General features: G+C 53.3%; 1 protein-coding gene across 9 annotated transcripts in view; it reads left to right on the forward strand.

Annotated features, from left to right (window-relative positions):
- CARD11 (caspase recruitment domain family member 11) overlaps positions 1–13,120 on the forward strand; it is a 110,637-nt gene that overhangs the window by 49,641 nt on the left and 47,876 nt on the right. For 3 of the 9 annotated variants that reach the window (XR_003793169.1, XR_003793170.1, XM_029220705.1), the window contains exon 1: positions 8,557–8,976. The exons of 3 other annotated variants lie outside the window; for them this stretch is intronic. Coding sequence is in view for 2 of the 6 variants with exons in the window: in XM_029220705.1 (XP_029076538.1) it covers positions 8,906–8,976 (71 nt within the window). In the remaining 4 variants the exon portion in view is untranslated. Of the gene's footprint in view, positions 1–5,676; positions 6,349–6,399; positions 8,032–8,555; positions 8,977–13,120 lie in introns of those variants that run through there. 3 more of the 9 variants (XM_029220710.1, XM_029220712.1, XM_029220707.1) reach the window with 3 other exon arrangements.

Raw genomic sequence — 13,120 nt, forward strand, 5'->3', positions numbered from 1 at the left:
GTTTCTATTGCCCTTTTTTCAATTTCACTGATTTTTTTCTTCTGCAACGTCCAAATGGTTGTTAAGCCCATCTATTGAATTTGTAATTCATATATTCTAACTTTTAGATATAGAATTTCCATTTGGTTATTTTCTTGTTTCACATCTTTTTCCTTATTCCGTTCATATTTCCCTTAAATCTCTGGCATACTTATAATAGCTGTTTTAAGGTCTTTGTATGCAAAGTTCAACACTTCTGTAATTTCTGGGTCCATTTCCATTGACTGGTTTTTCTCCTTGTAATTTGTTGGCTTATGCGCATGTATAGCAAAAATTTTTTCTTGAATTCTGGTCATTGTGGATGCCAAGTTTCTGGATTTTGTTGCCCATAAGTTGTGATAAGTTTTGATCTGGGAAATAGTTATGTGTGAATAGGCTTGATTCTTTTGGAACTTTTAAACTTTGTTGGTTACATCTAGAGTGGTCCATATTCTGGAGTTATAGTAGCCCTGCTCTTCAGGCATGGACTTTTCTAGGTCTCTGAATTCTCAGGGGACCCAGTAAGGTCTTCCAAATCTGGCTAATTAGAACCCCAGCATTTGTCTGTCTTGTGTCATATGAAATCTCTCGGTTCACAGCCTCTTGGTACTTGTTCTCTGTTCAGCTCATGGAGTCTTACTTGCGCATGTGCAGTTTAGTATTTAGCCAAACACTATTTCTCCGTGTACCTCCCTCCTCTTGGTACCCCTCCTCCCAAATTGCAGACCTCAGCAGCCCTGTATTCTGGACTGTCACCTCAGTTCGGGCTCCGCCCCCCTGCCCCGTGGTATGTAAAGTGTATCCAGGCAGGAAGCCAGTGATCACGAGGCTTACGTCATCAATTTACCTTCCATCGGGGTTATCCTGAGCCCCCTGTTGTTCAGTGTCTACAAGCAGTTGTTTCAAATATGTTGTTCCATTTTATAATTGTTCAGTGTTTTCACTGTTGTTCATAACATGTTACTTTCCACCACCTCACAACTGATCTGAATTCACCAGGCCAGATAAGAGGCTATCAAAAAAGATTGGCAATGAAGTAGGTCTCGTTGCGTGAAATATTAGATTTTTAGAAGAAATAATTGTGGGGCATAATTCTTACTTTGCAGAAGACTTCACTTTACAAAAGGGCTAGCTGCAAGTAAACAGTGTTCTTCCTTAGCCCATTTAAGAGATTGGAAAATGACGGCTGAAAGCAGAGCTAGGTGATGGGCAGCAGAGCCCTCAAGCCTGTCCCAGGTGGAGCTGTCAGTCAGGAGTGGAGTTAACGTACCATTGAAGTGTCAGTGTGTCCAGGGATCTGGGGCCCACTAGCAAGGCCAAAACAAAGTGAGGGGGCACTGCGGGATGAAGCATGAAGACCTGGTCCAACTTGGGGCCCGGTTACCCCCAAGTGTGTAGAGCCAAAATGGGAAACACCATCAAAGACCAGGCAGGGTGTGAGCCAGGAGAGACCAGCATGTGTCTAGAAGGTTCTAGGAGCTTAGAAGGGGGTGAGCATCTAAGTCAACACCCGATGTCTCTGCCAACAGTGAGGAATGAGAGCAGTGGTTCTGCGTGTGTGGTCAACCACCGGGAGAGCTTGTTAAAATGCACGCTCTGACTGAGAAAGGTCCAAGGTGAGGCCTGGAGTGCTGCAGGTCCAACAAGCTCCAGGTGGTGCTGAGGCTGTGGGCCCGCAGACAGCACTCCCGTCAGTGAGCACTTTGAGTCTGTGAGCCAGGGCTCACCCAGGACAGCTCCGCCCTGAGGAACCAGCTGATGCTTGTGGCACAGGGTAGACCCCGGTGCTGAACCCAGTTAAGTGGAGAGAGGAGGGTTGGATTTACACAAACTTACTTTATCTGTAACATTTCACCCTTGAAATTGCCTGCATCTGCTGGGGCTGACAGTTATATGGGAGGAGCATCATGCATCCCGGAAATCTCAGCTGTGACCCTAGGAGAACTCCCCATAGAGCCACAAGGAGCCAAAACATGTGCTCTTCTTACTCGTTCAGGAACCCAAATGCCAGCAGAACGGCAATAATCTTCCATTTTAAAAAAAAAAGAAAAAGTAAGCAAGAAAACAACGCTCAAACTCTCTTACCTTCTGCCATGAACTTTCTTCTAGAGTGTTGCCTCATGTGCCTTGAGTACAGAGGAGGTCTAAAGTTTGATGCTGCAGACGCCATCAGGAGAGGGTGTGGCCCTTTCTCACATCCAACAGGTGCTCGTGTTTGGTAGTCCGTGCACCTGCTCCCGTGTCCCGTAAAGGACACGTGTCACACCATCCACACATGCTTGGATTTTAGACACTGTGATGCAGAACGCACTCTTGTTGATGTTAGCATCATTTCACCACCGACCATACGGACTGGGTTTTCTCCCCATCATGTTTAGGAAATTAACAATCACGTTTTAACCTCAGCTTCTTGGATAATGCTTGCAATAGTCCATTTCCTCTTAATAGGACGTCAGATGTTAGTAAGTTCTCGACTTTGGGTTTAACTAATGAACTCGTACACGGTTCATAATGATGAAAGCTCCCATTAATTGAGTATCTATTATATTCCAGGCAGTTGCTTTAGAAACGTGTTTAATCATCACTAAAATTCTGCCAGCTACGGGCATTATTATTCCCGTTTTACAGATAAACTGTTTATACGTTATTTATGGGTTTTTTATGGGTTATTTATAGGGGAACCGAGGAGGGGCAGTTGGAGGAACGGGGTGGGTGTCGGGTCTGGCGTGTTTTGTAAAGTGTGGGCACCATGAAGTCACTCACCCACCAGTGTTCAGCATCAAGGAGAGTCACTGAGCTCTTTCGAAGCTCTAGTGGCTTTTCCTTCAGCTTCTTGGCAAAGACTCCACTTTCTTCCCAGCCCCTTCGTTCTGCCGGGCAGACGGAGCCGGGCCTCTGACCAGGCCAGCGTGCCCGGGAACTTCTCACCAACCCAAAGAGGAGACATCTGAGCCCACGGCCACATCCAGTTCTCTGCCTGAGTGAGCTCCTGGCCCCCGTCCTTTCTGGCTGAGACGACCTCTCTGCTCTCCAGGACTTGAAGGGGGTGAGGGGCAGAGGGAGAGGCGAGAGTTAACGGGAGGCCGGCTCTGTTTTACACGGGATATGCTCTCTTCCCCTCTCTGTTTCCACGGCAACTGCTAATTAGCAAGCTGCTAATTAAAGTTCATATTTATGATCAGAAAATAAAATCATTGGACCTCTCCGAAATAGGATTTTATGAATTTTGGCTCCAGCAACTGAGTCAGCAGCGAAGGGCCTGTGCTGTTCAGGACCGCTGTTTCAAGGCGGAGATAAATAAGCAAACAGCGCGGGGAGGAGGCTGAACCCAAGTCCTTGGGCAGAACTGGGCCTCAGCGGGACCGCCGGCGGGAAAGATGGGACGAGGTTCCTACACCGGAGCCGCCAGTCCACGTCGGCTGTTTCGTCTCCGGGGTCACCGAACTCCCATGAGGCGGTTTTCTATTGCAGAGCCAGCTGTTTTGTTCTTTTCTGTTCTCGCCATACTAGAAAAATCATCACCCACAAGCTCAGACTCGAACCTCCCCAGGTGTGTGTGCAGGAAACTCTCAATGCCACTTCCTTTCACGTGTCACTTGGTTACTGCTGCTTCTCCGAGGGGTCTCCGGGCACCCTGTCCACCGTGGCCTCGAGTAACCCCTCTTCCTGGAAGAATTCAGCTCCTTGGGCCCTTGGATGTTGGCTCCATCCCTTTTGTGGGCCCTTGAAGAGCCCAGTGGGAATCTCCTCACCCAGTCGTGGAAAAATTTTGCCATCTACGTTTGGTCTCTCCGACGGGGCGTGTTTCAGAATCCCAGAGTTGGAAGGGACTTCGAGGGCATCTGGTCCCCCCTGGGAACATGGCTGAACGTCCTTTCCCCTGAAATCTCCCCCAAGACTGGGCAGCTTCCCTCCGCTTGCCTTTGGCGATGTCATCCTTGCTGCCTGTCCTGCCCGAGCTTGGAAGGATCAGCTTTCTCGGAGGGGAGAAGGGGGGGGCTGGGGGGGGTGATGGAAGGTCAGTGGAAGACCACCGTCAGTCCCTGCTCCTCCCTTCACCCCTTTGGGGGTCCCAGGCCCGGCGTTCGACGCCTCCACCTGCGGACCGTCTTCTGCAACATGGATACAGAGGGCCCTGTCCCACTGGGGTGGGCGGCAGGAGAGAACACGGACGGAGGGCCCACCAGGCACGGAGCCGTTCTCGCAGGGCTGTAACTCAGCCGGTCCTTCAGCTCACCTTGGCTCCTTCGGCCCCTGGAGTGTGCGAGGCCGTGCTGGTGCCTGAAACGGCCCCCGAGAACCCTGCCAGCTCTGAAACTCCATTAGCGTGGGCTCTGACCATGTAAGACTGAATCTTCACGCTGTGCTTACCTCCCATTGATTGGCTCAGGGAGTCGTCACTCCGTTGACGAAGTCCCAATGATGCTCACAGCACAGCAGGTAACGAGGGGGCCTTGAGCCCACGGGAGGTACAGCGAGTCCCCCCTCGTCCCGTGCGGAGCCAAACCGGCAGCACTTCCCGCCGCTTCTCACGGGCTGTGGGCTGCACGCTGGGCCGCCGAGTTCACCTGTTGAAGCCCAAACCCACAATGGGATGGTACTTGGGGGCGGGGTTTTCGGGAGGGATGAGGGTTAGATGAGGTCTGGGGGGGACTTCGTGATGGGATTAGTGATCTTAGAAGAAGAAGAGACAGCAGAGCTCCCCTGCCCTCCACGATCTCAGGAAATGTGAGGACAGAGCAAGAAGGTGGCCGCCTGTGAACCAGGAAGGGGTCTCTCACCAGACACCCACCTGCCAGCGACCGCTGGTGGGAAGGCGGGGTGACAGGGCCACTTTTTCGGGAAACAGAGTGGGGACTTCTTACAGAGTTCAGCGTGCACCTCCCAGACGACCCGTCAGAAGACATGACCACATGTGCCCCCGCGAAGATGCATACAGGAATGTCCCAATAGACAAATCGGGCCAACAGCCTAAATGTCCGTCAGCAGATAAATGGATAGACCGTGATCCACACATCAGTGGACAGAAAGGGACAAGCCAGACCCTAGAGAGAGCTGGCCGTGCTGATCCATTTTCCTGAGTGCCAGAAAAAGGTAAAACAGAAAGCACAGTCGTGGTTGCCTCTGGGGTGGGCATGGGGAATAGGATGAAAAGGGCCATGAAGGCACTTGCTTGGGTGGTGGCCGTGCCCTGTTTCTTGATCGGGGTCTTGGTGATGGGGTGTCTTCTTTGCAAAACTCATTAAATTTAAGATGCATGCAGCTTACTGGTCATACTGCAATTTTTAAGAAAAGGAAAGGGAACAGAAAGGCTATAGACTGGGAAATAGAGGAATTAGGCAGAGCTGGTAGGTCTGGTCTCTGTTGTGTAGGGCTGCAGAGAACAGGGTGAGAAGCTCCTGTCTAGCTGTGTGGGACCAGAGGGGCCTCGCAGGCTTCTAGGAAAGGGGGAGGGCCAACCTTTAGGAATCACCTACTTGTGCAGGATGCTCGGACAGGCCAGGCAGGCGGGCGACTGTCACCCGTCACCGCAATCTAACTTGCACTCTCGCGGAGAGTTTGCCAACCCGTGCTCCTCCAGGCATCTATACTGCAGGGCCTGCCCGGGGTTGGGGGGGGGGGGGGGGTCCCAGCCCTGCTGCAGCCCGCGGTGGAGGTCCAGCTGGATTGGGCAGAGAGAAGACACGGTTGTCAGAGGAGCTGGGTCAGTGGTCAAGGCGGATGCGGACAGGGGAGGACGAGATGTTGGAGGAGAAAAGAGGGTGATGGTGTATTTGGCTCTGGGAAGCCCCGCGTGAGGCCCACAGGAGCATCCTCCCTGGAATGTTCTAGGCCCCGCACTTCCCATCAGCTGGCCTTCCTCCTCGGTGCAGTTCAAAGCCAGGAGCGTGGTCTCCGGGGTGAGGGCCTGCACAGCCGCGGGGGCAGCAGGAAGGGCGGGGCTGAGCTCCTGCCCTCCCATCCTCACCTTCCCGCAGGGCAGACACGGCTCCCGCTCTCCGCAGCGCGCCCCCTGCCGGAGAGAACGCAGTCTCCTCCTCTTCTCCCAGCCTCCCCCTCTGCAGAAAGTCACCCACAGCCTCTGCTCAGAACAAAAATAAAAAGGGAAGTATGGCAGCCCACCCCAGCCCACACGTCGGCCCCTGCTAAAAACAGAGGCAGCCTGTGAGTGGGGTGCTGCGCCAGCTTCCGCGGGGGGGGGGGCACCACTCCCTGCAGCATCAACGCTTCCTGGGGGCCTGGCAGCCACTGTGCTGGAGGAGAGGGAATTTGAGAGGACCACGGAGAGACCCCCTAGCCAGACCTGGGGCCGAGCTAGTTTGCAAGCACGTGAGTATACCTTCCAACCGGCCGGTCCTCTTTACCCTGACCCCTGCGTGCCCAGCTGGCAAATCCACATCCTCGGTCAGGGAGCGTCTTCCGTGGCAGGTCTGGGGGCTGCCATGGAGCCCGCCACCCCCCGCGCCGATCGGTCGTGCTCTCTCCGAAGCATGAGCTCTCATGGCTCCACGCGTGTTCTTTTTCCATCTTAATTTCCTAAACAACAGTGGGTGCTCGACAGTGGGTGCTGGGGCAGCTACTTTATGCTGTAGCTTTGATTGCACAGAGCGTGGACTTGAGCCCAGAGAAGCCTTTCAATCAATGCCTGATGACCTATTTGGACCAAAACGCTCTCATTTTTACGTGCTGGGTTTTTTTTTAACTTTCTTCTGAGGCAGGACGGTGCAGAGGGCCAAGGAGTGGGGGCGGGTGCCTGGCGTGTGTTCCTGTTGAAGGAGTGAGATGGCCGCAGCCCAGCTGGGTGGAGGGGAAGTGTGTGTGCATCTGTTCCCAGAAGCTGGGGCCCTTGCCTTTATCGGCAGCTCGCAGCCTCACAGCCTTGCCCTCTCTGGGGTTCCTGCCCTCCCCGGGGAGCACCTTTCAATCAGTTCCTCCGAGGTTTATTGAGGTTCCGTACGCAGAGAAACGAGCCTGTTGCTGAACGTTGTCCAACAGCTAACGCGGGCCCAGGCCCTGCCCACAAGCCAAATGGCATGAGAGAGAGAGAGACTGCAGAGCCAGGCCAGGCAGGAGACGTTTGATCCAGAATCCGGGGAGGAAGGGCGCAGTGCGGGGCGAGCGGCTTACCAAGCAGGCAGAAGGACCAGGCCCCCAGGGGGACGTCGCCCCCGCAGTACCTCTTGGAGGCGTCTGAGAAGGTTCCTCATTTCCTAACGACATGCTTCAGAAATCCAGTGAGTCCTGGGAGGCTGAAGAAACTTTCGCAGCAGCCCCTGGGGGTCTTCTGCTTATCGGAGACCAGAGTCTAGTTTTTTTTTTTTTTTCGGGGGAGGGGGAATCAAACTGACGTCACTGGTTTGAAGAAGTCAGCTGGGTCGTGGAAGCGTCCTGTGCAGACATGTCACCGCCTGCCGGGTGAAACCGGGGCCGGCTCACAAGCCTGGCTTCCTGCGTGGACTCGTTCAACGATCACAAAAGCAGCGCGGTCCGCCGACTCCCTTGCTACGCAGCATCTCTAACGGCCTCAAGTCAGTAACCGTCTACAGCGTCTGGGTGCCGCTTTGATGGGCGCCTTAATTACTGGCGATTGTGTCATTTCGCACATGCCCAAAACAAAGTCTTTCCAGTTTGCCCCTTGATCCATAAGCTTTCGCTCACATGGCAAGAAGCCAGAGGTGATGTCTGAGCGTAAAGGTTCCCGCATTCCCATCACTGTTACTTTCAGAGACTGGTCAAGTTATTTCTACCCCCACTGTGTGGGAAGGATGCAACGTCAGAAAAACACGGGTTCATGTTTGCTGGTGCCTGGTGGCAGAGAAAGTGACAAAGAAACGCCCACCAGCCTCCAACCCCGACCAAGTTCAATCAAAGACACCTTGTCACAGCAGACCATTCAGAGAGAGGCGGGCGACACCAGCCCTCCTCGGAAGGAAAGTCCGTGTGTTTGGAGACGTTTTGCGACGTTGCCTTCTCTTCCTGACTCCCCTGATCGCGCACAGCTACGTGGAAAATGTGAGTCTCGGTATTTGTATGTTTCGAGCTCGCGTGTGGCTTCAAAACAGGTGAGCCGATTACAGGAAATTGCTCAGTTTCACGTGCGCGGCGCCGGGCAGCTTCCAGAGGAGGGATGTGACTGACACGGATGCAGAGACAGGGGCAGTCCTTCCTGGTTCCCCCTTTCCGCAGCCCTCCCGGCGCCCGGCCCCCAACACTCCTCCCTTCACTGCGGCGTCTTACTTCATTTCTCTGCCCTTTTCGCGGCCCTGCACCTGCGGGTACTAAATAAAGGTCTGAGTTCCGGTTCCCTTTTCTCTGGCCCCAACCTCTAAGCCTCGCCCCACCTCCCTCTGCTGCCCCCTCTTCTCCCTCGCCGTTTCCTGGACACCGAGGCCCTCAGGAGCCCCTCGCAGGATTCCCAGTCTTCCGGAACCGGAGGTTTAAAAGCCGACGGAGAAAGACTCGACGAGCACGTGACTCCCCGACCCCCCCTCCCCTCCCCCGGGGTGTCCCCTCCCCCGGCCGCGATTTCCTGACTTGTTCATCAGAACTGATGGTTTGAAGGGTTCGGGTTAGTCTTGGTTGGCGACCCATCGTAGCTGTTTTTATTGACGCGATGTGATTTGATTTGAGGTGACATTTGCATAACAAAATACACCGTTTTAAAGTGAACAGTTCCTTGGTATTTAGCACATTCACAGTGTCGTGCAGCCACCACTTCTGTCTAGCTCCAACCCATTCTCGTCACCCCCAAATAAAACCCCATACCCGTCAGCGGTCACCCCCTCCGTTCCTCCACCGCAGCCCCTGGCCACCGCCACTCGGTGGAGTTGTGTCTGCGTGCGGTTCCCTGTTCGGCACGTTTCATGTCAGCGGAATCCTCCAGTACATGGCCTTTGGAGTCCGGCTTCTCTCGCCCAGCATAATGCTTTCGATGTTTTCGACCGTGTTGCAGCGTGGGTCAGTACTTCGTTCCTTTTTTACGGCCTAATAGTCTTCCACTGTGTGTAGAAGATGGCTTTGTGCTTAGGGTCTCTGGTGCTGAGGGTTCGCAGCTGGCAGGACTGGAAGCGGGGCTGGGCAGAGGGAGGTGGGAGAAGCGGGAACTTGGCCCGTGGCCCCCGCCCACCCCCAGGGCGGTTCCATCCTGTGGCCGTGACAGCTCCGAGCCACCCCTTTTGAGGGTCACGGGGCAGGAAGGTGCAGCTCTGGCCAGCCTTCCCGAGCTGCGGTTCCGCTCTGCTCCTGAGGACATTGTAACGGTTAATTACAGCCAGCCCTTGATTATCCGAAGGGGTAGCCCATTGAAATGTGGGGCCGCACGGGTGGAAGCAAGGGAGGGGACCCCGTTCCGTGAGAGAGCCGTGTATTTCAGAGTTAATTTTGAGTAGGGAGACCCTTTCTGAGTCTCTCTTCCACCTCCTCCCTCTCCTACCCCTCCCCCTCCCCCCCCCCCTCCCCCTCCCCCTCCCCCTCTCCGACGCTTTATCGAATGCGCAAGCCTGTTTCGCTCCCAGTGTAGCGGATGCTCCACGAATGCGTTTGAACTAGCCTACTCCCTTGCCATCTCTTTGGCAGAGCATCTCAGGACAGAAAATCTGGTTTGGATTTCACTTCCCTCGCAGGGAAACGCTTACTGTTGTAATAGCAGTGGCAAAGAGAGCACTGTTATTCTTCTAAAAATGCCTCCAGTAAGTGAGGATGCTGCCGCAGGACGCAGAGATGAGGGGGAAATAGAAAAACTCGGGCGTCCGGAGCCGCCCCAGACTGGGCCATCGGCCCCAGAAGGATTGGGAGACGGCCGTTGTCGCTATTCGGAGCTTGCCTCTGAGTCCTTTTCCGAACCAGCGGACGTGCTGGGTAGTGAGGCGCCTCTCTTGTTTTCCTGCCCAGTTAAAAACCAGAACTCGCCGCTGTGTCCTGCAGTTTTCCATCACCGGCGTCTTGACTGTCCCTTTCCTGCTGGGAAGCAGGCCCGTGCTGTCTGGAGTCGTCCTAGGTGAGGTGCCAGCGCACCCCGCGATCTCCCGGAGGGCAGGCCCGCCAGCTCTTCACCCTACAGCAGTCTCATCTTAGATCTGCCTGCTCCGTCCGCCGGGGGTTTTGTTCCTGAGCCACTCTGTGCCCTCCTCAGATCTGGAGCCGGTGCCCACTGGGTGTCAGGCACCCATGGCAGAGCAGGCCTTGTGCCTGAGGCCCAGCAGTGTTTCTTCTGAAGGTCCGCTGGGGACACAGTTTCTGTACTTCCTGTCACCTCCCACAGTGAGGGGTGACGCGTGAGGCCTACTCCCCAAAATGCCGGCTGGTGTCGGGTTATCCATTTTCAAAGAATTAGGATTCCACAAACGGAACCCCAGCGCCCCAGTGGCTAGAACTGGGTCTCCTTGAAAATGCGGCAGGTGCTTCAGACTCCAGGAGTGGCCCACGGAAGGAGCACGTTGCAAAAAACCGGTGGTTGCCATAACGCTGACGCGATGTGTTGGGGAGAGTGAAGGCAGGTGGAGGGTTCTCCCCAACAGAATGGAGGATCCGGGCGGGCGTTTCTGCGTTTCACCCGGTGGAGATGGTTCGTGACAAGATGGCTCTGTCCCTGTAGGTCAGAAGCTGGAGGGATGGGTATTCTATTTTATTTACTTATTATTTTACTGGAGCGTAGTTGCTTTACAACGTTGTGTTAGTTTCAGGCGTACAGCAGAGTGAATCAGTCATACACATACGTGTATCCACTCTTTTCTAGGTTCTTTTCCTGTACAGGCCATTACAGGGTATAGAGTAGAGTTCCCTGTGCTCTGCAGTAGGTCCTTATTAGTTATCTGTTTTATATATAGTAGTGTGTACATGTCAATCCCAGTCTCCCAGTTTATCCCTCCCCTCCCACCCCCTGGTAACCATGAGTTTGTTTTCTACATCTGTAACTCTATTTCTGTTTTGTAGATAAGTTCACTTGTACTCTTTTTTTTAGATTCCCCGTGTAAGCGATATCATATGGTATTTGTCTTTCCCTGTCTGAGGGATGGGTATTCTAGACTCTCCAAGTCCACCGCTGACTGACACTACAAGGTAGATTGGCACTTAGATCTGAATTGCAGGCACAGCAAAACCAGTTCGGTATGACTGAAGGTCATACGATCCTGTCAGCCAGCTGTCGTGTGAAAACCCTCCCCACAGCCGCTGAGAGAAAGGTCTCATCCACCGAAGAGAGGAAACTATAACAAGAGAGCCAGCACTTATCCACTGGAAATCAATCACTTTATAAATATTAAGTGCCTATTTGTGAAAGATACTTGCTAGACCACAGGGTGTGCAAGGAAGGAGAAGACGGTCCTGCCCAGAGTATCGCAAGCAACATGGTAGACAGATGCTCACAGCACCAGGTGGGAGAGTCGCAAATCAGAAGCCCAGACAGAAGGGTTGAGGACAGACCTTTATAAAGTTTTTCTCTAAAATCTGTTTGGTGTGGAGATAATTATACAGAGACTTCTCTCCATCTTGAGTTTGCCACGGGCTTCCGAAAGGGTGGACCAAGTGATAATTGATTAAGTGCCTCCCTGTGTGCACTGCAGCAACCCTAAGATGTAGGTGCTCCGTATCCAATTTTACAGAACGATAAATGGGGGCTCAGAGAGGTTAAGCAACGTGCTCGAGGCACACAGCTGAAAAATGGCAGAATCTAGGACCATATCCTTTCCTCTAGAACACAGGGAGGCAGAAGCTGCTGGTTTTCTCTCTTGAGGCAAAGATTTTTTGGTTTGATTCTTTTTGATTAGAGTAGAATTCCTACAGTCATTCTCCCACGGCCCCCATCTTTTTTTTCACGGGGAAGTGGGGAAATCCATGTCACTTCCCACCCACAAACACAATGTATTTTAACCTCTGGAGGGCAGGAGTTACATCTTGTTGGAGGGGGGGCGGGGGGGTGCTTCACTTGCAACCTCAGTCCCCCAGCTGTCTAAGCCGACAGCGGCAGGAGTCTTCCTAGAATCACTCTCCCCCAGCCTTCACCACCTCCTGCTTTCTTTTCTTCTGCTGCCTGGAAATCTGCCTCGGTGACTGTGGTCTGAGAAAGTACAGTTCTGACCTCAAGCCTTGCACACCTCGGGGTGTTCACGGAAGTCTGAGATCTACATAAAAGCCTGGGCTGCTGCTTCCTGCACCGGCGTTTTGACCAGCCCCAAAGGCTTTTCTAGAAAGAGGCTCTGGCAGCCCCCGTGCAGCCCGGGAAAGCCAGAGCCTCAGGCCTCCTCCTTGGCTTCCCTGCTGCGGCTGGGGTGACCTCCCTGATTTCAGCAGTTGGTATTCTCCCCGGATGGTGATGGGAGAATCAGAAACACCCCACCCTCCAACAACCACCCTGTGCCCATATAAGAAAACCTGGAATGTGCCTTTTTCTAGATATTAGCCTAGTTGATTGAAGTCATTGACAGCATTGTGTTCAAACACATGGAAATGTGTTTAGGAGTATTACTGCGTTTACCTGTCCCCGTGACATTTCAAAAAATAGACGGCCCCACGACTAGAAATGCATTTTAAATTGATCGCCATATCGGTCCTAAGTAGATTTTCAGTGTGTCTTTAAACGCAGAAGGGAGAGAGCTGTGCTTGCTCTGTGTTCAGCCTGCTCGCCCCGAGGCCTCAAAGGATGCAGCTCTGGGCCCTGGAGATCTGGAGATAACTCCGTCTGAGCTGCGGGGCGGGGTTAACTCGACTGACCTGCATTCCCCAGCCCTCCCCCAGCGCGCTGCACTGTACCTCTGATTTGCATTCTCAGAGCTAACGCTCACCTTTAAAATAAGGGCCTCGCCAGGCTGTGGTCCAGGCCCCTCATCCTTTTTTCCCTTCTCCACCAGTCACTGCTCCCACCTTTCTCTCACCTCTTCTTCCGATGAATCTGCGAGGCTCTCTTGCCTTTGTTCCTTCAAGTTTCTTTCTCTGCCTCCTTTGCTCTGCTCTGAACATCCCTAAATGTGTCACTTGTGTCTTATCCTCACTTGTCCTTTTCTTTTTTTTTCTCCTGAACCTTCTCATAGTCTCTTTCTTTTTCTTACACTTCTGTCATTCTCTGCTAGTAATGCTTGTTGAATTCAGTGGATGGATGCGTGGATGC

The sequence above is a fragment of the Monodon monoceros genome, unplaced genomic scaffold (assembly GCF_005190385.1).
Source record: "Monodon monoceros isolate NGI ecotype Baffin Bay Population unplaced genomic scaffold, NGI_Narwhal_1 Super_Scaffold_13, whole genome shotgun sequence".
Lineage (NCBI taxonomy): Eukaryota > Metazoa > Chordata > Mammalia > Artiodactyla > Monodontidae > Monodon > Monodon monoceros.